At 41.7% G+C, this 25,346-nt stretch overlaps 1 protein-coding gene across 1 annotated transcript in view; it reads left to right on the top strand.

Moving 5' to 3' along the window:
* LOC108438530 (cytosolic carboxypeptidase 4) overlaps positions 1–25,346 on the top strand; it is a 319,250-nt gene that overhangs the window by 69,785 nt on the left and 224,119 nt on the right. Inside the window, exons 7-10 of the mRNA XM_037540410.1 lie at positions 569–606; positions 15,421–15,629; positions 17,518–17,686; positions 24,323–24,387. Coding sequence (XP_037396307.1) covers positions 569–606; positions 15,421–15,629; positions 17,518–17,686; positions 24,323–24,387 — 481 coding nt within the window. The remainder of the gene's footprint in view (positions 1–568; positions 607–15,420; positions 15,630–17,517; positions 17,687–24,322; positions 24,388–25,346) is intronic.

The following is a 25,346-nucleotide window of genomic DNA, read 5'->3' as shown; positions in this document are numbered from 1 at the left end:
CGGATAGAATCAGAAAAAGAGGCTTTACTGATTGAAACACTTTCCAAACTCATACAGGCAATGGTCAGATCCAAAAGAGTCCGAAAACACAAAAAGACAAACACTACCAGACGGCAGACAATACTCAAAAAGGCAGAGACAAGAGGCAGAGTCAAAAACTCAGGAAAACAGTCAGGAAATCCTGTAGACGATACAAGAAAAAACACTCAGCAGCTCACAAAAAATAGCAATACCTCACAGAGATCTGACTAAAGCCTGGCTTTAAATAATAACTATCATAGGTCACATAAACAAGGAAGACATCCGTATTTTGGTGAAGCGGAACAATGATAGGTTGTGGAACGAGAGTCAGCCAGTCACGTGATCCCCAGAGTTTTCAGGTAGACCTGATCCAGATGGATATGTGACAGTTAACTATCCATGAAACTAAACTGCCTCCATTGCCCCCCTGAATGTTTGTTTATGCTGTCATCACGTGTGCATTTGTCTGTGCTGTGATAATAATGACTGTCCTATAATATAATTATGAATGTCCTATTTAAAAACATCTGTTTTGTTTACTTTGCAGGGCCGCCGTCGATGCCTTCGCTGCACTGTTAAGCTCAAGTAAGTTCTTCTGTGCATTACAGTACAAAAGCCACATCTCTGGCCGCTTTATCAGAAACCCCTCTCTTGTTGGTGCACACTTAGAGACTGTAGCTCATCTGTTGATGCTCAGACTGTGTTGGCCATCCTCTAGTTCTTCATCATTGGTCAGTTTCTGACCACAGAGCCGCTCTTGTTTGGATATTTTTCGGTGATGGTCCGCTCTCAACCCAGCAGTGACAGTGACCTGTGCAAGAGCTCATAATGTAAAAGTATGTTTCTAATAAAGTGGACAGTGAGTGCTAATGCTACCCAAGCTACGGATACCCCTAAAACGGTGCCATATCAATCAGCAGTGCTGCCGCTAATGGATTTTTTTTATGAAAAATGGATGTTTTGCTGTGGCATATGAGCACTTGCAGCCTGTGGGAGATTCAGGAGGCTTTCAAGAGGTGAAAAAATGCAGAAAGGAGAAGAGCAGAATACAAAACAACCCCAATTCCCCAAAGCTGGCCACAATGCAGTCAGTGCTATAGGGCAAAACGCTTCCTGCACACCTGTTTCCGCTGGAGACTTCCGCCCGTTATTGAGCCAAGTCTGATTTAGAGAGGGCGGAGGAGACGTGGCAGTGTGAAGCTCACCTGAAATCTGATAGAAAACAGTAGCGCTCCTTTGTTTTGTTCTGTATTTTGTAGCTGCAGGTGGACTGGTCAGATTTATCTTTGCTGTCTTGTGTTTGTTTATTTATTTATTTATTTAGGTACACTGCAGCATTGAATAAATCTCATAGCAGTAAATCCTTTTAGGTCCTGAAGCAGAATAGTGCACTGCAGAACTTAGGACTCAGTGTGAAGAAGCTCCGAGTGGAGTTTAGTTGCAGCCCAAAGTGAACAAGACCTTTCAGAGTGGCGTCTGAGTTTCTTTACAGTGGTGGTGATGGGAACCAGGCGTCGCCACGACCACAACACACATATAGGCATTTATTTACCATCCAGAACCACCAGTGAACCTACACGAGTCTTCTGAGTTCATGTGGAATGTTGAAGGCCAAAGTCTTCTCAAAACTATCATAAAACAGCGTCTCAGTCATCAGGCAGTGGATTCATAATCATTTCATGTAGGAACTTTCTGTGAAGGAGCTTTTAGAGGTGGACGTCTGGTTCCTATCACCACCACTGTGAGCAGTTCTGACTCTAGAGCGGAGCGTTTCACACCAAACCGCTTAAATGGACTCGGTTTATCTTAATTATTGAATTATAAACAAGACTTTTTGGTGGAATTCCCTGTTTAGCTCTTCCAGGCTCTAACAAATCAATCTAGTTTCAGGGCAAACTCTGTACAGGAGCTAATTATTTGCAGGCTTATCTGTAAATGAGGACACAGCAGAGCCTGCTTTGTTCAGATGTGAATAGATGAACAAGCAAATAGGATTATTAATTGTTTATCACGTTGGATTTCTGATGCGTATTTCATATGCTTAAATTGGTTAATATAAATGAACAGAATACAATGTACAATTACATAACTGGATTATAATGAATGAATAAATGAATGCATACTTACTGCTGCATGCAAAAGTTTGGGCACCCCATGGCCAGGTGACATGTTATCGGGTCATTCCACAGAAACGTCCACTCTTCTGTCTCTCTATAGGAGTCACTGGTGTTACTGATCGTCATTGGTGTTACTCATAATAAAGGAAACACCAGAGACATTTTTAATGAACAATGCGTTTTACAAAACAACTGCTATAGAGCATCAAACCAATCATGGAAACTCCACTAAAATATGGAATTTAATCCATTTGGATTCTATTTTTTCACAGTTACCTCTGAATAAAGTCGGTCACACCAGTGACTTCAGCTAAAAGCTTCGTATGAAATCAGGAGCTAAATGATAAAATCTCTGAGAAATGAAAGACTCAGTGGACTTCCTAGATCCTCAGAAAACAGGTCAAAGGAACTCGAGTGATGTCATCGATGTGACTTTTATTTCAAAATAAGAGATTTTTTGTTGCGCGATAACACCAGTGACACGACTCCTGGGGAACTTTCATCATATATTTTATAATATTTATTTGGCTTTTGTTTTCTTTATCATTTAATTTATATATTCCATAGTCATGTGTAGATTATTGAAGTTAAAATTGCAGAAAAACATGTTTTTTACCTCAAAATATGGCCTCATCCTTCACACACGACTGTGAGGACGAGCTCTTCTGTGGTGTTTGGAATTCTATATGTTTGATTTATAAACCAATATTGCTGAATTGAGGCTCAAGAAGGTTTAATTGTTGAAATAACGATGTTTTATTTAAAAATAGAAATAAATTGTAACCCTAACATGTTTGATAAGTGTGATATATCTGTAAACGCTGAGGACACAAAAGTGGATGTGTCTGTAGAATGACCGTATAGTTGATTTGCTATGTGTAGATAAGTGACCGCGTCCTCTAGACAGTAACTGTCTAATGCAAGTTTCTGTTTATTTACTGAATTTAATATAAAAAAAACTTTAAATGTAGCCTGTGCAAAACATTTTTGGCAAATGAACAGAAATTCTGCATTAAAATGTGCAGAAAATGCCACAATTTAAGCGTGTTTACTTATTTCCACTTACACTTTTGAAAAAAGGTCCTTTAAAGGTTCTTTAGTAAAGATAATGGTTCTATTTAGAACACTCAAAGAAACATTTGCATGCTTGAATGATGCTTAAGATGGATGGAGAATGTGTTCTGTATGGTTCTGTGTAGCACCATGAAGGGTTCTGCTCTTGTTACAATGTCGAGCTTTTTTTGGTGCTATACAGAACCATATACAACATTCTCCATCAATCTGAAGAACCATTTAAGCATGCAAATGGTTTCGCCATGGTGAAATGGTTCTTCAGATTGATGGAGAATGCATTGTCTGTGGTTCTATATGAACACTCAAAGAACCCTTCGCATCATTAAAAGGTTCTGTGCATTGTGAAAGCGTTCTTGGGAATGATGGAAAATGTGCATGAACGCGCTATAGACGTTTCTATATCGAACCTTTCTGAAAATGGTTCTATATAGCAGCCAGAAGGGCTCTGCTATTGTTACAAGCTTGACGTCGTAACAATAGAAGAACATTTTGAGTTCTGTATAGACCCCTTTTTAAAAAGGATCTGTATAGAACCATCTACCACACATTCTCCATCAATCTGAAGAACCCTGTCACAATGCACAGAACCCTTTAATGATGCGAAGGGTTCTTTGAGTGTTCATGGTTCTATACACCATTGTCTATTCTAAAGATCCCTTGAAGAACCATATTTTTAAGTGGAAAATCAGCAACCTGACTTAACTTGTGCACACGATTGCAACTATTTTAGCCATGAATGATTCAGAAAGTGTAAAGAAAGCACAGCAGGGTATTAAATATGCAAATGAATCAATAATAATTCAGTTTACTGAGGTTTTTGGCATTCAAGTTAATTATAGAAAATATTGCTATTTCTTTCAGCTTCAGCTCACATTAGATGACTGAGTGGTTTCATGTTGCCCTGCACTTTGTGCACTCGGCTCCATCATTATTTGTGTTCTAGACGTGTGTTAATCCTTTACTCCACACAAACGCAGCCCGTCTGCACCCGCAGTCTGTGTGAGGTAGCGTTTATGAATTGATTGAATTGATCTGTTTGCTTGCAGCAGGTCTGCACGCCGGTGTGTTTGCGCGCACTGCATAACGAGGAGGTCGCTGCCTATTTGTAGGATTACACCGTGATGCTGATTTAATACGGGATCCCACAGATGCTCTGTATTTTTCACTCTGACAGTTTTATTAACCACTGTGTGAGGGTTGGAGTGTATTCATACACAAACAGGCCTTTGTTTTCATACAAGTTCGGAGGGAACTGCATTTTCATTTCTCTTAAAAAAGAAAAGGAAAAAAAAGAGTACATAAAATCTGACTGCTTTCAAAATTCATTAAGACAATGAAAAGTGCAGCAGTTCAGCCGCAGTGTTTCCGGGGCTTGCTGTACTCCTGCCCACCAGTAGGTGGCACTGTGACTCTGTTGGAGGGAGCTGTTGGGGTCCCCTTTGGGTTTTGGGCACTGGTTTCCAATCTAGGTCTTGAGTATCCCTGTCCTTTTCAGTGTTTTCCTGCTCTAATATGCCCACTTCAGCTCAGGAAGGGCTTGTTAATTAGCTGATTAGGTCTGTAAGAGCAGGGAAACACCAAAATGGGCAGGACAGGGATCTTCCAGAACCAGGAACAGCACTGCTTTAGGGCCTTATACCTGTTGAAGCACTGCACTCTGTCAGCGAATAGCCATGTAGAGAAGCTTCTGGAGCTTCCCTGCATGGATTGCAGAATAGGTCCAACTGACATCGATCAGGCATAAGATTATGACCACCTCTTTGTTTCTACACTCATTGTCCATTTTATCAGCTCTACTTACTGTATAGCTGCACTTTGTAGTTCTACAGTTACAGACTGTAGTCCATCTGTTTCTCTGATACTTTGTTACCCCCTTTTACCCTGTTCTTCAGTGGTCAGGACCCCCATGGACCCTCACAGAGTGGATCATTCTCAATACTGCAGTAACACTGATGTGGTGGTGGTGTGTTAGTGTGTGTTGGACTGGTGTGAGTGGATCAGACACAGCTGTGCAGCTGGAGTTTTTAAACACCTCAGTGTCGCTGCTGGACTGAGAATAGTCCACCAACCAAAAATATCCAGCCAACAGCGTCCTGTGGGCAGGGTCCTGTGACCAATGATGAAGGACTAGAGGATGACCAACACAAACTGTGCAGCAGCAGATGAGCTATCGTCTCTGACTTTACATCTACAAGGTGGACTGATGAGGTAGGAGTATCTAAGAGTGGACAGTGAGTGGACACAGTGTTTAAAAATTCCAGCAGCACTGCTGTGTCTGATCCACACACACGAGTCTCATGGCCAGTGCATGGGAGTTAGTAGCCCTGCGACAGCAACATAGTGGGTGGTAGGACCGATACGCCAACAACCAGAAGGTTGCAGGTTCAAATCCCAGGATTGAATATAACATTAATAACATTGATTACAGTGAGTGGATGCATGAAATGAAACAATGAAGCACAGAAAAGTGATAACAGAGAGGCCCAAACCTTGACTTTAAAAGAACAGTTCTGCAAAAAAGCTGGCTGCGTTAGCCCCGTAGCTCCCGTGCTGAAACTAAAGAAGCTTCATATTGAGTACATTGACATTATTGCATCCGGTGGACCTCACTGACCAACAATACACTGTCCTGTCTCCTTCAGGGAAACGCCTGTGGCCTGTAGTGCCTCAGCTCATGGCTATTGAGATAGTCTTTGTTTTTTCCTAGATTCGTATTGTGTCAGGCTTTTTGTGGGGTCTCTCTGCAGTGTCCCTCTGGAGGCCTGGCAAACAGAAGCAGCCGATAACCATCTCTCCCATTTTCCTCACAGAGGTCCTTTCTTGTCTGAGCTGTTGTAGACATCAGATCTGGAGGAGGACGAGGAGGAGGACAGTGTGCTCAAGCAGAGGCTTCAAACCTTAGACTTGTTTTGTGAACAATCAAATATACACCCACCTCCTTCAACTCCAGAAGCCACTCAGCTAAGAAATGTTCAGTGCCTCTTTAATATTTAGCACTGGAGCTGCAAGGCTAATGCAGCTAACTGGTAATGAGCACCCACAGATATACATTCCTAGATGACGTGTTGTCTGTGGTTCTCTGTCCAAGGTGATACGTCTGCGCGTCCGCCATATTGGAGAGGTCAAGATCTGCTTGTGAACAGATTCACTCGTATTGAGAGACGAAGAGTCTCAGGATTAAATCCGCCACTGCTTCCTTACTACGCAACCCATTTTCACCAAATCTGGTTAGTAATAATCCTCAGACTCAGATTAATCCAGGCTGCTCTCTACGGATCTGCTCTCTGATCCTGATAATTAGCCGTCCGGACCAGCAGGAACGCATTCAGTCTGACCCTGATGATAAAAACCGAGATTAGAGCGAGAAACAGAATCAAACACACATCAGCAAATCCATCAATGAGTGAATCACTTCTAATCTCAACACACACAAACAAAAAATCAACCCCAAAGACAGTAAGAAGTATGGAGCTGAAGTTGGCTTCATTTTCACCAGCTTCTTGTTTGGGTTTCCCCATTCCACCTTAAATGGTCCAGCAGTCACTTTGTGGTGCCTGAAGATGCACCATTTAAGGTGGAACGGGAAAATTCAAATTGACAAGACACTATTCTTTTGCAGTGTGTTTGTTCAGTATCTTTGTTCAGTATCTCTGATTAAATTTAGACTAAATTTAAGCTTCAGTTTTTGAACGTTAGGCTTAGGATTATGGTGTAAATTTAATGTTTTGCCAAACTCATCAAGTTGCATAGCAATATTACACAGGACGACATTTATGATGAAAGGTTTATGTATAGAGCTTTTAGGAAAAGTAAGGAAATCCAATAAAAGAGGAAAAAAACTCAGAAAAACTGAGATACATTTACTTAATCAAGTCACAAAATAGAATAAATAGAAAATGATCCTAAATTATAACAATCTCATCAGGAGAAATATTAGATTTATGTACTATGTTTAAGATAATTTTACTTGACAAGTTTTTGCAGTGCACCTGTGAAAGCATTAAGAATCATTTACACAGTGATTTCAGCCGATCAGGAGAACACTTGTGACTATTGGAAACCAACAGAAACTGTAGATGGTTTCTATTATTTTTTCAGCAGGGCATTAAACATCAGTCACCAGATTAGGAGGTAGAGCAGGGATGTCAAACTCAACCACTAAAAGGGCCACATTAAACATCTCAACAAATTTGTGGCCCAGAGAACACTTGATTTTATTTCATTTTTAATGAACACGTTGCTACAATGGCATTTTAGTTGTACTATATTGAGAAAAAAGTTGTAATACTTGGAGAGAAAAGTTGCAATATTTTCAGAAAAAAGTTGAACTATTTAGAGAAAGAAATCAGAATATTTGGAGAAAAAAGTTGTAATATTTAGAGAAAAATGTAGAATTACGACATTAAAGTGGCATTAATACCTGGAAAGGCCACAGTATTGTGGCTAAAGTCTTTACAAAGGGAAGGCAGCCCCTCCTCATGTTAAATGAGGGGCGTTGAGTTGGTGGAGCTACACTTTCATATCGATTCACCCATAAAGAAACACTTAGTCTCCCTGTCTGTCCTGCACACGTATACACGGCTATCGGGGCTACATCTCCACACCATTCAAAGAGGGCATGAAGTTTCACAGACAGTGATGATGATGAACAAAATGATCCGCAGAGAGACAGGAGTGAGAGGAGCTCCAGTACCAGTACAGCAACCGAGACCCCAACGCGTTATGGCAGCCCCCCCTACAGTTAGACCACTTTATCCTCCACACATTATGACGTTTTTCTCTTAATAGTAAAACATCTTTCTTAAAACATGACTTTTTTTCTTGAAGTCTACTATTTTTATTTTTATTAACAGTGGCCCTAAATGCCATCATATTGTGCTATAAACTGCACTGTCCATTGTTTATTCAAAATGTGCCAAATTGTCAACCTCAAAATACAGGCATTTGTAGTAGACCATGAAATATTACACGAATACTTGAAATATTCAAACTGTAAACGTCCCCAGGAGCTCAGTCCTTTAAACCTGCCTATCTGCTTGAACTAGACGTCTTTGCTCCAGGTTCATTAAGACTTTTGAACCTCAGCTAAGATGCAGTTTGCATGTTTGGTGATATGACTGGTGTGGAATTGTGTAGAATTGAGGTGAAACTGCTGTCCCATACATTGCTGTTGGGGTAAGAGAGTCAGAGTGCACATTACGTAGCGGTGCATGTTGGGGACTGTAGTGCAGTGCATTGTGAAACAAGTTCATATTAATGGAAAATTAAAACACTTTTGCAGGCCAGATAGGATTGTGTTGTGGACCTGAACTGGCCTTGTGTTTGATACATGGGATGTACAGTAACTCTACACCCACCCTACCCCCATCTTTAACCCACATTGGTGCCAATGTGTCCATTACTTGTCAGGTACGTTAGCCTTGTAGCTCCAGCGCTAAAACTAAAGAATCAAACTTCAGACCCCAAACGTTTCCGGCCGGATTGACCACTGTAATGGTCAATTATATTATGGTTAATGGTAAAATTATATTGGCCTGTGCCTTCTTCTAAATGAGGCTCAGGAGACCCACAAACCCCCAGCTTTACCCCGTGAGGCCTTTCTGAAAGCACACAGTGTCTTTGTGTTGGAGCACTGATCTCGCTCATGCATCCCACCAATAGTGGACCCCCTTTTGGAGAGCTATAAAACCTTGTGCGTGCATTAATATTTCGGAGAGCTGTATTAGTGCAGGCTGTATCAGAGCTACTGCAGCTCTCTGTCCACAACTATTACACTGAGTCCAGCACAGGTGAGAGAGAGAGAGAGAGAGAGAGAGAGAGAGAGAGAGAGACACTGTGCATAGAGAGAGAGAGAGAGAGAGAGAGAGAGAGAGAGAGAGAGAGCATAAGGTTTATACTTTTAGATGTGTAACAAATGCCGACCAATTACACATGCACATCTATTCATGCTCATAGCTCCTCTAATGAGATCCGGGAGTTGTTTAATAAAGACATATACATAGTCCTAGTGATGCCCCCGGACAGTTATTTCCAGAGCAGCTGAAGGGGAATTCCACCAAGGATTCAAACTTTCTGCAGAATTCAGTGATTGAGATGTCATTAAAACAAGGCAAGGTGGAACGGGAGAATTGGAACAAGAAGCAGGAGAAAGAGAAGCGACTTCAGCTTTGCGACTTGTTGCAGAATAAACGTATCAGGCATGCAAATAAGTCTGTTCATCTCCAAATTATTGATGTTCGTCTTAAATCTCTCTCTTTGCCTTTTTGTTGTCCGCGTTGCTTTGTGTCCAGCAGTCGGTGCATCAGTCTTCAGCGTTTAACATTGGTGAATTAGCAGTTATGCGTTAACTCCAGTATTTAAGACCATTTATTGTGAAAACTGTTAGAACTGTGTGGATTATGTTATTTAACATAAAAATCTAGTTCTGCTGTGGAGCTGCAGCTCTGCAGCAGTGGAGAGATTATTCAGGCCTTTTACTGGAAAAGTAGCTAAAAAGTAGTGCAGTACTTTTACTGGAAAAGTAGCTAAAAATTAATGCAGTACTTTTTCTGGAAAAGTATCTAAACTGTAGCAGCTACACACTTTAGGAAAGTAGCTACAAAGTAGCTAACTACTCATTTTTCAGTAGCTATCCCAACCCTGCTCGAGTCAGACTCTGTAAATTGTTGCATTAAATCCAATCAAACAGGACTAATTGTGCGCTTTGTAATGAAATGTTGGCAAGTTCTCTTAAATTACTGATCATATCAAAGATATACTCATAAAAGCATGTTGTGTGTCATGATGATAAAAATGATCACAATAACGATAAAATATCATCATATTGCCCACCCCTAACTACTAAATCTACTACTACTCATAATAAATGATTCATTAAGAGAGAAGAGTGTGAACAAACTGAGTGCAACAGGGTGCCAGGCTGACTTACATCGCCTGTCTGCACTTAAGGACAGATATTTAAACCATTGTGTTGGAGTTAAATATGAGGAGGGTCATTCAGGGTCATCCTGATGGCTTTGAGTGAACCGCCCCATCTGTGCAGCTGGAGAGGTTTGACTTTGCTCTCTCACGGGTACAAATGTTTTCATTTAAATTCAGAGATGGATTAATCTGATGGCGTCCACCTCATCATCCACACCGGTCAAAGCTGTTTGGTGTTGTTTTTCTAATTAACGAGTTAAACAGGGAGCACAAGGTCAAACAGCTTATCCTGGTCACTGTGAACACCTGCTGGATCTCTGCTGAGTTTTCTGACCATCAGCAGTGCGGAAATTCAGAGAAGATCTCTGATATTTGAGATACGAAGCACTTCACAGACCTGGAGCTGGATTGACGAAAACGTTATAAAGGAATTCAGTAAAATACTGTCTTAGGTAAACTCTTAAAAAGATGGTTCTTCAAGGGTTCTTTAGCAAACACAATGTTTCTATACAGAAGCATGAACACTTCAATGGTTCTTCATATGGTGAGATATTTGTTCAGAACATGGTGTATGTGTTGCGGTGGTGCGAGTGGATCAGACACAGCAGTGCTGCTGGAGTTTTTAAACACTGTGTCCACTCACTGTCCACTCTATTAGACACTCCTACCTTGACGGTCCACCTTGTAGATGTAAAATTAGAGACGATAGCTCATCTGCTGCTGCACAGTTTGTGTTGGTCATCCTCTAGTCCTTCATCAGTGGTCACAGGACGCTGCCCACAGGACGCTGCCCACATGACGCTGCTGACTGGATGTCAATCTGAAGAACCTATAAAAGCTTCACGCTGTACAATGCTGAGCAAAACCTCTCCTGCATGAACTGACCCTCCTGCTGCTGCATAAACTCCACCTGTTTTTCCCCGTTTTGTAATCTAATATTTTATTCTAACGCTGTTTGCTGTCTAGTGTGGTCCAGAGAAGGATGGGTTCCTCCTTTTGAGTCTTGGTTCCTCAGTGTTTCTTCCTCCTGCTCTTAGGGAGTTTTTCCTTGCCACTGTCGCCACTGGCGATGCTCGTGGGGGCTCAGACCCGGCTTTTTCTGTAAAGCTGCTTTGTGACAACACCTGTTGCCAAAAGCGCTACATAAATAAACTTTGACTCGACTTGACTACTAACTAAAAAGAAGGTCTGTAGGTACATGGCAGAGATGCTGAAGTAACTGCTGTTATATCCAGCCTGTGTGCTGCCACACACTTAAACACTGACTAAGCCATCAAAGCTGTCAGACGCATTAAGACGTCTCTCCCGCCAGAGCTCTCCGCTCACCTTTTGTGCCACTTTGAAAAGTCTTCATCACTCCGTCAGACAGAGCTGCTCCATCACTGTGGCCTGAAATCGGGTTCTGGTGCTGTGTGTGTTTGGATGATGTATGTTCTCATTACTGTTTTTTTTTCCCTCGAATAAACCACATGATGAAGCATGACTCAGACGCATAACACAGGTCGTCATACATTTGGGGAGACTTAGCTTTTCAATCAGTTTTTTCATTTCAGTTTTTTTTGTCAGGATTAACTGATAAAACCTTCACTTGGTAATAAAGGTCAGCACTCATCATCAGTCAGTGCTTTCAGGTGCTCAAACCTCATACCAAAAAAATCTGTATATACACCGATCAGGCCTAACATTCTGACCACCTCCTTGTTTCTACACTCACTGTCCATTTTATCAGCTCCACTTACTGTATAGCTGCACTTTGTAGTTCTACAGTTACAGGCTGTAGTCCATCTGTTTCTCTGATACTTTGTTACCCCCTTTTACCCTGTTCTTCAGTGGTCAGGACCCCCATGGACCCTCACAGTGAAACCACACAGTTTTTGTGTCTCTTCGTCCAACATAACCAGGGAAACTTCGTAAGCAGAATTGAGCAAAGGCCTCGTGTGCTGCTGTGCTCCAGGTGTTCGTGACACACCGTTCCCTGCGGAGAGCTCTCTCAGAAATTGGTTGTGAAGAACGTGTGTTGACTTCTAGAAGCAATTCTTGCCTGGAAGCAAAGCGATTTTTATTCACAGGCCATGAAACACGCCTTTCAGTCACAATTCTGATGAGAATTTCCTGTAGACTGGGGTTTTTGCCAGTGCTGGTCAACCCGTATGACCGTACGGTTCCATACACCTGCAAAACACTGTGGCCAAATACAATCACTCCTTTTTACCAATCACTAACATCATTAACATCTGCTGAGTGGCCCAATACATTCACTGCACTGTGCCACCTTTTCTCAGTCAATGAATCCTGTCACACACACCCTGCAGATTGACTGTGTGTAAAATTGATTAAAAAAGGGAATGTTCTTGTCTCAGAATGAAAGTTAATGAAACAAACTTTTTTCCAATACATTTTTGAAACATTTCTATTGGTCCATTCATTGTGAAATGTAACATTTGTCGAGGCCAACTGACAGTGATGATAAATGCAGCTATACAGTAATATGCAAATATCTTTGCGCCCCAAGATCGAATTCCATGTTCTTATTGAAGTGTAAATAAGTGAATACATTTTCTACAAAGACACACTTTTGTGTATTTTCATACATAATTACTGTTTACTGAATAAAAAAAATAATAAAACCTACAACGTGGCCTTTTATGCATTGCAATTCATGTTTTCCAATATGTATATGTGCAGAAGTGTGTTATCTGTAGAGGACATGTTCACTTATTTACATTTAACAGATTAATAAAACACCATTTGATTGGAGGTCTTCAAAGTTTTGCATGCAACTCCATGTATACATCATCGCTGTTAGAACAAAACCTTAGCTCTCCATTTGAATGTACCTCTATATGTGGTCATAAAAGCCGCCGCACACAGTAGATGTTTACTCATTTTCAGTGTGTAAACATGGAGAGCTGCTTCCCTTAATACCAGCTCAGCTCGCACTCGGATGGATTTAGGGCTCATTGTCAAATAGACGTATCACAGCAGCTCTGGAGGAGGTTAATTATTTACGGCGTGTAGAGGGTGAGGACGGCAGTGACCTGCAGCAGAGAGGAGCTCAGTGATGGATGAGAAGCTCAGCGGTGAATATGACCTGTTGATCATTCTGGCCTGTTTGTTGTGTGTGACAGTTCTGTGTCCATTATGGTTACTGTACAAATATAACATAACCCTGTTCACATTATATGGTTCTTTACGGGTTCTTTAGTAAAGACAGTGGTCCATATAGAACCACGAAATTATTCTTTGCATAATGAAATGGTCCAGAGATTGAGAATGTGTATATGGTTCTATTTAGCACCAAAAAGGGTTCTGCTGTTTTTATGTTGTCAATTTGAGTACAATAAAAGAACTTTTTGGTTCTATAAATCAATAAACTTACTACCTATCTACACTGTATTTCCAAAAGTATTTGCTCCTCTGGCTTCACACACATATGAACTTGAGTGAGATCCCATTCTTAATCCATAGGGTTTAATATGATGTCGGCCCACCCTTTGCAGCTATAACAGCTTCCACTCTGGGCCTCACAAATATGCTTCTTCCAGAAGGACATTTGTGAGTTCAGACACTGATGTTGGACTAGAAGGCCTGGCTCACAGTCTCCACTCTAATTCATCCCAAAGGTGTTCTGTCAGGTTGAGGTCAGGACTCTGTGCAGGCCAGTCAAGTTCTTCCACACCAAACTCACTCATCCACGTCTTTATGGACCTGCTTTGTGCACTGGTGCGCAGTCATGTTGGAACAGGAAGGGGTCGTCCCCAAACTGTTCCCACAAAGTCGGGAGCATGAAATTGTCCAAAATCTCTTGGTGCTGAAGCTTTAAGAGTTCCTTTCACTGGAACTAAGGGGCCCAACTCCTGAAAAACGACCCCACACTATAATCCCCCCTCCACCAAACTTTACACTTGGCACAATGCAGTCAGACAAGTACCGTCTCCTGGCAACCACCAAACCCAGACTCGTCCATCAGATTGCCAGATGGAGAAGAATGATTGGTCACTCCAGAGACTCTAGAGTCCAGTGGCGGCGCTTTACACCACTGCATTCCATGCTTTGCATTGTGTTTGGTGATGTAAGGCTTGGATGCAGCTGCTCGGCCATGGAAGCCCATTCCATGAAGCTCTCTACGCTCTTCTTGAGCTCATCTGAAGGCCACATGAAGTTTGGAGGTCTGTAGCGATTGACTCAGAAAGTTGCTGACCTCTGTTCACTATACCCCTCAGCATCCACTGACCCCGCTCTGTCATTTTACTTGACCGACCACTTCATGGCTGAGTTGCTGTCGTTCCCAATCGCTTCCACTTTGTTATAATCCCACTGACGGTTGACTGTGGAATATTTAGTAGTGAGGAAATTTCACGACTGGACTTGTTCTACAGGTGGCGTTCGATCACGGTACCACGCTGGAATTCACTGAGGTCCTGAGAGCGACCCATTCTCTCACTAATGTCTGTAGAAGCAGTCTGCAGGACTAGGGGCTCGGCTTTATACACCTAAATTCAATTATTTGAATGGGTGACTGCATACTTTTGGCAATATAGTGTATCCATCCATCTATCCATCCTAAAAAGGTGGTTTTTCAAGGGTTCTTTAGGGGAAAAAAGGTTCTATATAGACCCATGAACACTTGAAGAATCATTTGCATGCTCAAAGGATTCTTTGCATGGTGAAATCATTCTTCAGAATAATGTAGAATATGTTGTTTATGGATCTTTTTAGCATCAAAAAGGGTTCTGCTGTTGTTATGATGTCAACTTGGGTACAATAGAGGAACTACTTTTGGTGCAATCTACCAATATCAATATATGTACACTGATTAAGAAGATGGTTCTTTGAGGTTTCTTTTAAGGGGAACTGGTTCTGCGTAGAACCATGAACACTCAACAAACTCTTTGCAAGATTGAATGGTTCTCTGCATAATGAAATACTTCTATAATAATAATTTATAATACAATAATACTAATGTGTAGATGGTCCTATATAGAACCTTTTTTTAAAAGGGTTCTCTATAGCACCCAAAAGGACTCTTCTATTGTTGCAATGTTAAACTTGTAACCATTAGAAGAACCCTGCAGCACATTCTTGATGGAAAGATCAATTTAATCAGGCAAATGTTTTTTTGACTATTCATAGTTCTACATAGAAGTGTTGCCTTTACTAAAGAACCTTTGAAGAACCATGCTGCTTTTTCATGATTCATAGATGTTTATGTTGGGTTTAAATAATTCACTGTATTTTTATTTATTTTTTATTTCTTTATAAATAAATCTCTATCTGCCTGTTTCAGAGGAGAACTGCCGCATGGCTGTGGGTAAAGGCTACATCTCCGGCCTGCTGAAGCTTTACGAGGAGTGGCACATGCATGACTCGGAGAACCAGCATCTCCCCATTTGCCAAGCCTTACTTCACTGTCTGCACAGAGCCACCAACACCAGCCTGGGCAGGAGTGCTCTGGTCACCGACGGAGGCATCGGCTTGCTCTACAGAACCACACAGGTGCTGCTCCACCCAGTAGATCCACACCATTCTTCATTAGAAACCCCTCCTCTGTAGCTCCTCCTTGCTGGTGTGAGTGGTGTCAGTGAGTGGAAGTGGTGGTCAGTGAGTGGAAGCACAAGGTAGGTGTTTCTAATAAAGTGGCCAGTTATTGAAAGCACAAGGTAGGTGTTTCTAACAAAGTGGCCAATGAGTGGAAGCACAAGGTGGGTGTTTCTAATAAAGTGGCCAGTTACTGGAAGTACAAGGTAGGTGTTTCTGATAATGTGGCCAGTTACTGGAAGCATAAGGTAGGTGTTTCTAATAAAGTGGCCAGTGAATGGAAGCGCAGGGTAGGCGTTTCTAATAAAGTGGCCAGTGAGTGGAAGCACAAGGTGGGTGTTTCTAACAAAGTGGTCAGTGAGTGGAAGCACAAGGTAGGTGTTTCTAATAAAGTGGCCAGTTACTGGAAGCACGAGGTAGGTGTTTCTAATAATGTGGCCAGTTAGTGGAAGTACAAGGTAGGTGTTTCTAATAAAGTGGCCAGTTACTGGAAGCACGAGGTAGGTGTTTCTGATAATGTGGCCAGTTACTGGAAGCATGAGGTAGGTGTTTCTAATAAAGTGGCCAGTGAGTGGAACCGCAGGGTAGGCGTTTCTAATAAAGTGGCCAGTGAGTGGAAGCGCAGGGTAGGCGTTTCTAATAAAGTGGCCAGTGAGTGGAAGTACAAGGTAGGTGTTTCTAATAAAGTGGCCAGTGAGTGGAAGCGCAGGGTAGGCGTTTCTAATAAAGTGGCCAGTGAGTGGAAGTACAAGGTAGGTGTTTCTAATAAAGTGGCCAGTGAGTGGAAGTACAAGGTAGGTGTTTCTAATAAAGTGGCCAGTGAGTGGAAGCGCAGGGTAGGTGTTTCTAATAAAGTGGCCAGTGAGTGGAAGTACAAGGTAGGTGTTTCTAATAAAGTGGCCAGTGAGTGGAAGTACAGGGTAGGTGTTTCTAATAAAGTGGCCAGTGAGTGGAAGTACAAGGTAGGTGTTTCTAATAAAGTGGCCAGTGAGTGGAAGCGCAGGGTAGGTGTTTCTAATAAAGTGGCCAGTGAGTGGAAGTACAAGGTAGGTGTTTCTAATAAAGTGGCCAGTGAGTGGAAGTACAGGGTAGGTGTTTCTAATAAAGTGGCCAGGGAGAACCTTTAAAGTGTATGTTGTTGTAATGAAACTCTCATGAAGGAGGATTTGAACACAAATGGAGTTTAATGAACAGACTAAATAAAGATACAAGCATAGACACACTAGGAAGAAACTAAAGCAGGGCAGAATAAATACACAGACTAATGAGCAGCGAATGAGTAACAGGTGCTCCTGTTCTGCGGAGGCGGCACATTGGAGGCGTGCCGGCAAGGACATGGAGCTGATTGTGTTACAGTGTGTTTTAAATGGCGATAATGACGTGAACTGGGACACATTTCTCAGTGGATCTGAAAACGAAGGCTGTGAGTCCTGCCCCATCACTTATCTCTGATTATTTAGGGTTGTGAAAAAACGTGACAGAGCTGTATTTGAAGCACGCCCCATTTACCTTCAGATCCACAACAGTGACACTGGTGATATAATCACCTGGAATTCCAAGTGATGAATATTCTAAACCTGTAGCTGGAATCCACCCCTTCCTTCAGGGCTTTTGCTGCTCTAATTGTTTTTTTATTGCTTTTTGTGGCTTCTTACTTTGTATTGCTATAATCCTTGGCTTTGGTGATGGTTATCATCTGAAGTGAACCAGCCTGAGTCATTACCCGACACGGGCGCTGATTTTTCTTTGGAAACTTTTCTGCTTTCACAGCACATTTGACTTGCAGACTTGTTTACTCCGCGGCACGTTTATAGTGTTGCTAAATGAGTTATGTCCTCTCCCCCAGACCTGTTTGTCAAACAAGGCTGCGGAGTGTTTGGTGGAGCCTGCAGTACAGCTCATGAGAAAGTGCTACCCGAAAATTCCTCTTCCACTGCCCTCAGACTGCAGCGTGTTCAGTTTCCCTCTGCCCGGCCGGCCTGTGGATGCGTGGGAGGACGATCCGGGAGCCCACTGTAAGGCTAAGACTCTCTCTCTCTCTCTCTGGGTCATTATCAAAGCCAGATCAAAGTCTTTAAAGGAATTATTTGGCGAATAATCAAATTCACCCAGTTTTCCGCTTGGCCCAGATCAGATAATGCATGTGTGGTTTTTTTCTGGTGCTGTGAGGCTAAAATAGCTAACAAGCACTAGAAGTCAGTAGGCACCGATATCTTTTCTGTAAATACATCTCTGAACTTCTCTCAAACTGGGTGGGGTGGGGTTGGGCAAGCAGCCCTCTGCAGGCGGGAGCGGGACAAAGCACAAATGAAGAGAAATGCTGCAAATCAATGCATAGAATGCATAAAGCTGATTGATCATGAAATCATATGCATAAATAATGTAAAAAGATAACAGTAAAACAATTAAAACGAGGTTATTCAAAACAGCTGCAAAGCAACCAATCACATGAACAACAATTCTCATAGCGTACAGAGACGGTGAAGCCGCCCAGCAAAACACCCAAAATAAGTAATATGGGCTAATATGGGTAATATGGGCTGTTCCCATAGTTCACTGCTTTCAGCTAGTGGTGGGTGATATGGCACAAATATTACATCATGATGTTTTCACACTGCATGATATGGATTGAAACAATACATTTTTTCTGAGATTTAAGTTGGAATAGACAAAAAAAAGAACCTGTGGTGCCACATATAAAATTACATTAACAATAACACTATTGCTCATGCTACTATTATTTTTAATTATTATTATTAATAATAATAATAATAATAAATCTACAAATATAATTATTTATATTCAGTGTTTTTTTTTCCAATGTGACCTGCACTACATCCAATTAAACAGGCCTAATTTAGTTGGTCAGTGTTTTTTCAGTACTGATGACATCTGTGATATACCTCAGAAAAGTGTACACCAACCAAGTGTGGTTGGTGTAGTGCAGTGGTTAACACCTCTGCCTTCTACACTGTAGACCAGCGTTCAATCCCCCACCTGGATTAAGAGTCCTTGGGCAAGATTCCTAACACTACCTTCACCTACCTGTGTAAAATGATCAAATTGTAAGTCGCTCTGGATAAGAGCGTCAGCCAAATGCCGTAAATGTAAAAGTGTATTGTTTATCATGATGCTGATAAAATATCATAGTATGGCCCACCCTTTAGATTGATCTGTGTGGGAGGACAGGAGTTTCTTCTGTAGTGACTCACTATAGACTTTGCTTTCAATGCACATGGTGACTGTTGCCCTGGCAACCAGCCCAATGGCACTCGGAAACAGTGAGACTGTGTCAGGGGCTAGCAGTGTGTGTGTGGGTGTGTGTGTCCTCTTTTTCCCATGTTCCTGTGATGTCTGTATCACTGTTACACAGCAACCAATCAGACGCCGTAGATCTGGAGTGACATACACATACAGCAGAGCTCCGCTCAGACACACTGCACACACGCAGGTGTTGTATTTCTCATAGACGTACGCGTTTCTCGTTAGCTTTAAACTAAATCTAAATACTTAAGAAACTTCTTTGAGGGTTCTTTAGTACAGGCTTTTGTTGTGTTTAGAGAAGGAGTTCTACACTACTCACAAAAAGTTAGGGATATTTGGCTTTCGGGTGAAATTTATGAAAAACGTAAAAAGTTCACGCTACAGTGATGATATATCATGAAAGTAGGGCGTTTAAGTAGAAGCATGCAATTTATTAAACAATTTATTGAAACAAAAACCAACAATAGTCTCAATAACTTGTCATGTGCCCTTGAGCATCAAGTACAGCTTGACAGCGACGTCTCATGCTGTTCACAAGTCGACTCGTTTGCTGAGGCACAGCATCTCACTCTTCTTGAAGGATGGCCCTCAGGTCATTGAGGTTCTGGGGTACAGAGTTATGAGCCTCTGCATGGCGACTCAGCTGATCCCTTAGGTTTTCTATGGGATTCAGGTCTGGAGAAAGTGCAGGCAACTCCATTTGAGGTACCCCAGTCTCCAGCAGCCGTTCCCTAATGATGCGACCTCGATGAGCTGGAGCTTTGTCCTCCATGAAGATAAAATGAGGCCTGTGTTGTTCATGCAGAGGAACAATGACTGGATTAATGATGTTATTCAGTAGTTTGGGCTTGTCACTGTACCACTCACAAAGTGTAGGGCACTTCTGTATTGACTGGACACACCTGCCCACACTGTAACTCCACCACCACCACCTTGCCGATAGCTCCTTGTTGGAGAACACCAAGTTGTGCAAAAAGTACTGAAACACTGAACAGCTGGACACGTGCATTCAAAAGTTTAGAGATGGTCACATTAAGTTCAGCTGTAAAGGTTAAAGTGCATTTTAGGTTCATCCTGACATTTCACCTGAAAGCCAAGTACCCCTGACTTTTTGTGAGTATATACACATTGATCAGGCATATTATGACCACCTCCTTGTTTCTACACTCATTGTCCATCTTATCAGCTCCACTTACTGTATAGCTGCACTTTGTAGTTCTACAGTTACAGACTGTAGTCCATCTGTTTCTCTGATACTTTGTTACCCCCTTTTACCCTGTTCTTCAGTGGTCAGGACCCCCATGGACCCTGACAGAGCAGGTCATAATGTTATGCCTGATTGGTGTTTAACTGTTGCACTCTTAAAGGGTTCTCTGCATGGTGAAATGGTTCTTCAGATCAAGGAAAAAGTGTTGTGTATGGTTCTAAATAGCTACTGTGACAAGGTCAAGCACATCTTTTTTTGTCACTATACAAAACCATTTTCCAAAAGGTTCTATATAGAACCATATACAGCATGTTCTACATCAATCAGCAAATCATTTGTTGTATATGGTTCTGTATATAAACTTTAAGAAAATAGTTCTATATAGCACTAAAAAGGGTTCTGCGATTATTAAATGTCACAATTATAATAGAAAAATCGTGGTACCATTTAGGTACAATTTTCAGAGAGGTTCTATATAGAACCATATATAACACTTTTTCTGTTTGAATGTCACCATATAAAGAACCATAAGTATGAAAAGGGTTCTGTATAGAACTCATAAACATAACCATTGCCCTTATGAAAGAACCCCTTAAGGACTATGTTTTTAAAGTATGTAGATTTTCTAAATATCTTAATCAAGCTTTAAAATAGAAACAGAACATTTCAAAAAAGCCAAGCTTTTGATGGGCAGGGTGTGTTGGTGTGAGTGGACAGAGCGATGGACCTCATCAGACCGAACTAAACAATAGCCTGGACTCATAATTGTGGACGACGTGTTTTCTGCCCATTGGGCTTATTTGTGTTTTCTGCCCATTGGGCTTATTTGTGTTTGCTGTAAACCCCCACTGCCCCCTGACTGGCCTGCTAAACCACATTCAGCTGGAATGGGCAGATGCTGGCCAGTCTGAAGCGCCTCATGATGGACAAAAGAGCAGCCAGGCTCTCCCTGCATAATCACCGTCCAGCAGAAGGCCGTGTGCAGCCTGCTGGCTCGTGTGCAGGTTGGCAGTTCACTCTGATACAGTGAATTCTGACTGAGTGGGGTTGAATTGAACGGGGTTGCATGGCATTAAACTGACCATACTTTACTGACCTGAACTGAATTTGGGTTTGAAAACACCTCTTAAACTGATCGAAGTCGTCTGAGTAATTAGTACACTCTTAATGAGGGTTCTTTGTTAAAGAAAATGGTTCTATACAGAACCTTGAACACTCAAAGGCCCCTTTGCATGATGGAAGGGTTCTTTGCATCATGACAGGTTCTTTGGATTGATGGAGAATGTGCTGTATATGGTTCCATATAGAACCTTTTTGAAAAAGGGTTCCTTATAGCACCAAAAAGGTTCTTTAATAAAAGGAGAACAGTGCTTTATGGTCCCTAATGCACTTATATCGTCCTAAGATTTCTTAGGAACTCTTGAGAAAGGTCCTAAGAAAAAGTCTGTAAAATTCAAAAAGGACCCAGAAGGGTTCTCCTATTGTTACGGTGTCAAGCTAGCTACAAAACTTTTAGGGGATATATAGAACCCTTCTCAAGGTTCTATGTAGAGCCATCTGTAGCACGTTTTGCACCCATTTGAAGAGCCCCTTCATGACGCAATGTACCTTTTAATAGCAAACAGCTCTTTGTGTGCTCTTGGTTCTATGTAGACGTGTTCTTTAGGTCAGAACTGTTCTCACCTGTGTGCTCTTGAGTGTGTAGATTCTGTTCTTACCTGAGAACAAATCCCAGGTAAGGGAACACTGATGAATGTCACAGTCTTCGTGAAAACTGTCTAAGTGGGTTTTATAAGAAAAAATCTTTTTAAAAATTGCTGGTAAATGAGGCCCAAGAACCCTTGAAGAACCATCGTTTTTATAAAGATATCTATCTTGTCAAGTAAAACGATCTTAAATATAGTCACCAAATCGAATATTTATTCTGCTGATATAATTCTAAGCTTAGTATAAGATGATTTTCCTCCTTCCTAGATTTTATTCTTGTTGAATTGAATTGAACCATCAGCCAACTGTGTTTGAACACATTGGAATTCCACCTCCGCATTGAACCCATCCGTGCAGTGAAACACCACATACATACTAGTGAACACACACACTAGGGGGCAGTGAAACCACTTGCAGCCCTATCCACAGCAGCCAGGGAGCAGTTGGGGGTTAGGTGTCTTGCTCAAGGGCATTAAAGTCATGTACTGTCAGCTCAGGGGATCGAACCGGTGACCTTCCGGTCACAAGGCTGGTTCCCCAACCTCCAGCCCACGACTGCCCCCAGTTTTAAGTGATTTTATTAAGGAAATTTATCTCACTATACTATTTATTCAAGAAAATATATTTATGAAAATGCTTGAAACCAACAAAAAGCTCCCAGTGTAATGAGATCATTTTACTCAATAAAATTAAAATCAAAATGGAAAATATTAGACATATTTACTAGATTTAAGATAATATCACCATTATTTGCAGTGGAAGTTTAGCTGTTAAAATAAGAAATTAAATTTCCCCATTCCCCAAACCAGCTGTTTTCTTTATTTAATTTTTGGCAATGAAGATACGAGGCTATGATGTTGGTGTTTTTTTGTGATATTGTAATTACACATTATGATATTGTGTAATTTTGTATATAACGTAGCTATACAAAACAACACTTTTGATTTTTATTTGGCTTAATGGATCATGATATCGTATCATATCAACATATTCAACAATAGAATCTTTATTCACCAACTACCAGGTGTACAAGGAATTTCTCTTGCTGAAGGTGAAGGAGCAGAACGGAGTCCAAAAGTTCAAAGTTTGCTTTAAAGCTCATTTGCAGCTGCATCTCTTTCAGGGTCACTGGAACTTGGTAATTTGGGTCGATTACAGTGGCAATTATAAGTATTTACATGTGACAGTCCCACACATGTTGTTATTTTCAGGAGACCCTGAGCAGCTCAGATACAGTACGTCATTGTTTATGTAAATGCCAACAGAATTTGATATCTTTATGAATTTGGGCAATTTTTGATCAACAATGTACTGGTGCCTGCAAAATCTTGTGTTTTGTTGCTTATAAAGAGCCTGAAAACAAGCATCACCTCAGATGCCTTTTCAGAAATTGTTAGTCTGGAGTGTCTGTGAGCTGAAAGTGCTAGAAGGTTGATTCATTCTATTGATTGTTATGAGTAAAAATAAACAATCAGCATAAGGCGGAAGCGTTTTTATTGATTGGATCCAGGCTGAGTCCTAAAACTCTGATACACAGCAAGACTGGCTTTATTTTTAATTACAAATTAAGTTGCATATTTAATGTCAGATATTTTTTTATACTTGAAATCAATGTAAACTGAAAGGCAGAGCTAGATATTCATTTTATAATCACACACACACATCCCAGTGGACGGAGGGCAGGATACACCCTGGACAGGTCGCTAGTCCATCACAGGGCAGCCAGACATACACACTCACACCCAGGGGCAGTTCAGCATGTCCAGTTGGCCTGACTGCATGTCTTTGGACTGTGGGGGGAAACCGGAGAACCCGGAGGAAACCCTTGCAGACACGGGGAGAACATGCAAAGACCGGGGAATTGAACCCAGGCCCTTGTTGTGAGGCAACAGTGCAACCCACCATGCCACCATGCCGCCCGCCACACTTTATAATCATATTTATTGTTACTTCTAACAAAATGCACTCAGTGTGGTGAATTGGGACAAGGCCATTTGTCCACCCCTCACCTACTCTGTCAGCTCAGCAGCATACAAACACTGCATGGCTGGCCTTTAGCCTCATTTTTACATGTGTTTAGCTGTACATTTCTGATTATCAGCACTAAAGTCCGAGTCAGAGTCAATCAGAGGACTGTTTGAGACGCGAGGGAGAGTTTTAGGTCGTACATGTGGAGTTAGAACTGGATTACTGACTGAATCATGGCTGAAATCTTCAGAGTCACTCTGGACACACAGGGTAAGTCCTGATGGTCAACGAATTGTGTCGCTGTTTGAACAGAGCTGAGTTCCATTCAGTTAAAAAGGACTGAATGTAAAACACCCCAAGATTTCTGTGCTCAGGTGTGTGTGTGGACCCCAGAGTGGTTCTGTTTGATCTCACTTGGCTACTAACTCTCCACACGCCCTGACATTGATGTCTCAGGCCTTTGTGTGTGTGTGTTTGTGTGTGTGTCTGTTTGTCTCTTTGCTAGATGCCAGCTTTGAAGATGACAGTGATGAAGAGCAAGAAAACGAGGAACCTGACTGCCGGGACTTTGTGAGTGATTCCCTGTGTTTGATTTTTCTTCCGAGGACCAGAAGAGCACATACCCACATACACGTCAGTGTTTGTAAATGTAGCCTTGCGGGGACAGGCGTGATCTTGTAATGAGAACACGTCTGGGGAGAACCTGATAAACTTTTAGTGCTGGATTTTGCTGATAACAAGGGAACACGCCCAGTCCAGCGGTCTTGAAGAACCAGGTCACATTCCAGCAGCATTGTTGCACAAGACACCAAGTAAATGTTCTCTATTAAAAATGACGACAGCCACTGTTTTATCTTAATTTAATCTTAATTTAAATCTTAATTTAGTTTAATGTCGTTTCAGTGTATTATAGTCGTTTTTCTTCATAACAAGCATAAAAAATCACTAACAGTATGCTACTGTCCCGGGAGCTAGCTAGCTAACTTTCCCGGTCCACCTTAAATAGTCCAGCAGTTCTGACGCCTGAAGCGTCAGAATGTAACTGCTGCTACATTTAAGGTGGAACGGGAAAATTCTAACTAGAATCTGGAGAATCTCTGACTTCAGCTTCATATCACTGAAGAATTAGGGGTGGGTGATAATAAATAATTGCCCCCCTCTTTGAAGGCTTATGATCCCTGAATGTAACTAAAGCCCAGCAGTGAGGAGCTGAACTCTCCCCTCCTCTGCTGTCACTGCAGATGGGCAGGGCCACCCACAGAGCAGCGCCAGTAGCTGTTAATGAAGTGATGCTCTTTATTTGCGGGTCCCGTTTCAGAGGGAAGATCTCAACCACTGCCCTGTAACTCATTTAGGGTGGCACTCAAAAACAAGGGGTAGGTCTAAAAAGAAGGAAAGGGATTGGGTCTTGGACTCCCAGCTTCAGATGGCTGTAGCATCACTGGGGATCGAACTTGTGACGTCCAGACGAGAAGGCCAATGATGCACTCTGGAGCCCTGCATGACCACAGGCTTAACAGATAAAAGAC

This window comes from Pygocentrus nattereri, chromosome 8, assembly GCF_015220715.1.
Source record: "Pygocentrus nattereri isolate fPygNat1 chromosome 8, fPygNat1.pri, whole genome shotgun sequence".
Taxonomy (NCBI): domain Eukaryota; kingdom Metazoa; phylum Chordata; class Actinopteri; order Characiformes; family Serrasalmidae; genus Pygocentrus; species Pygocentrus nattereri.
The sequence above is the reverse complement of the archived record's forward strand: the minus strand, read 5'-3'. Positions and strand labels throughout refer to the sequence as shown.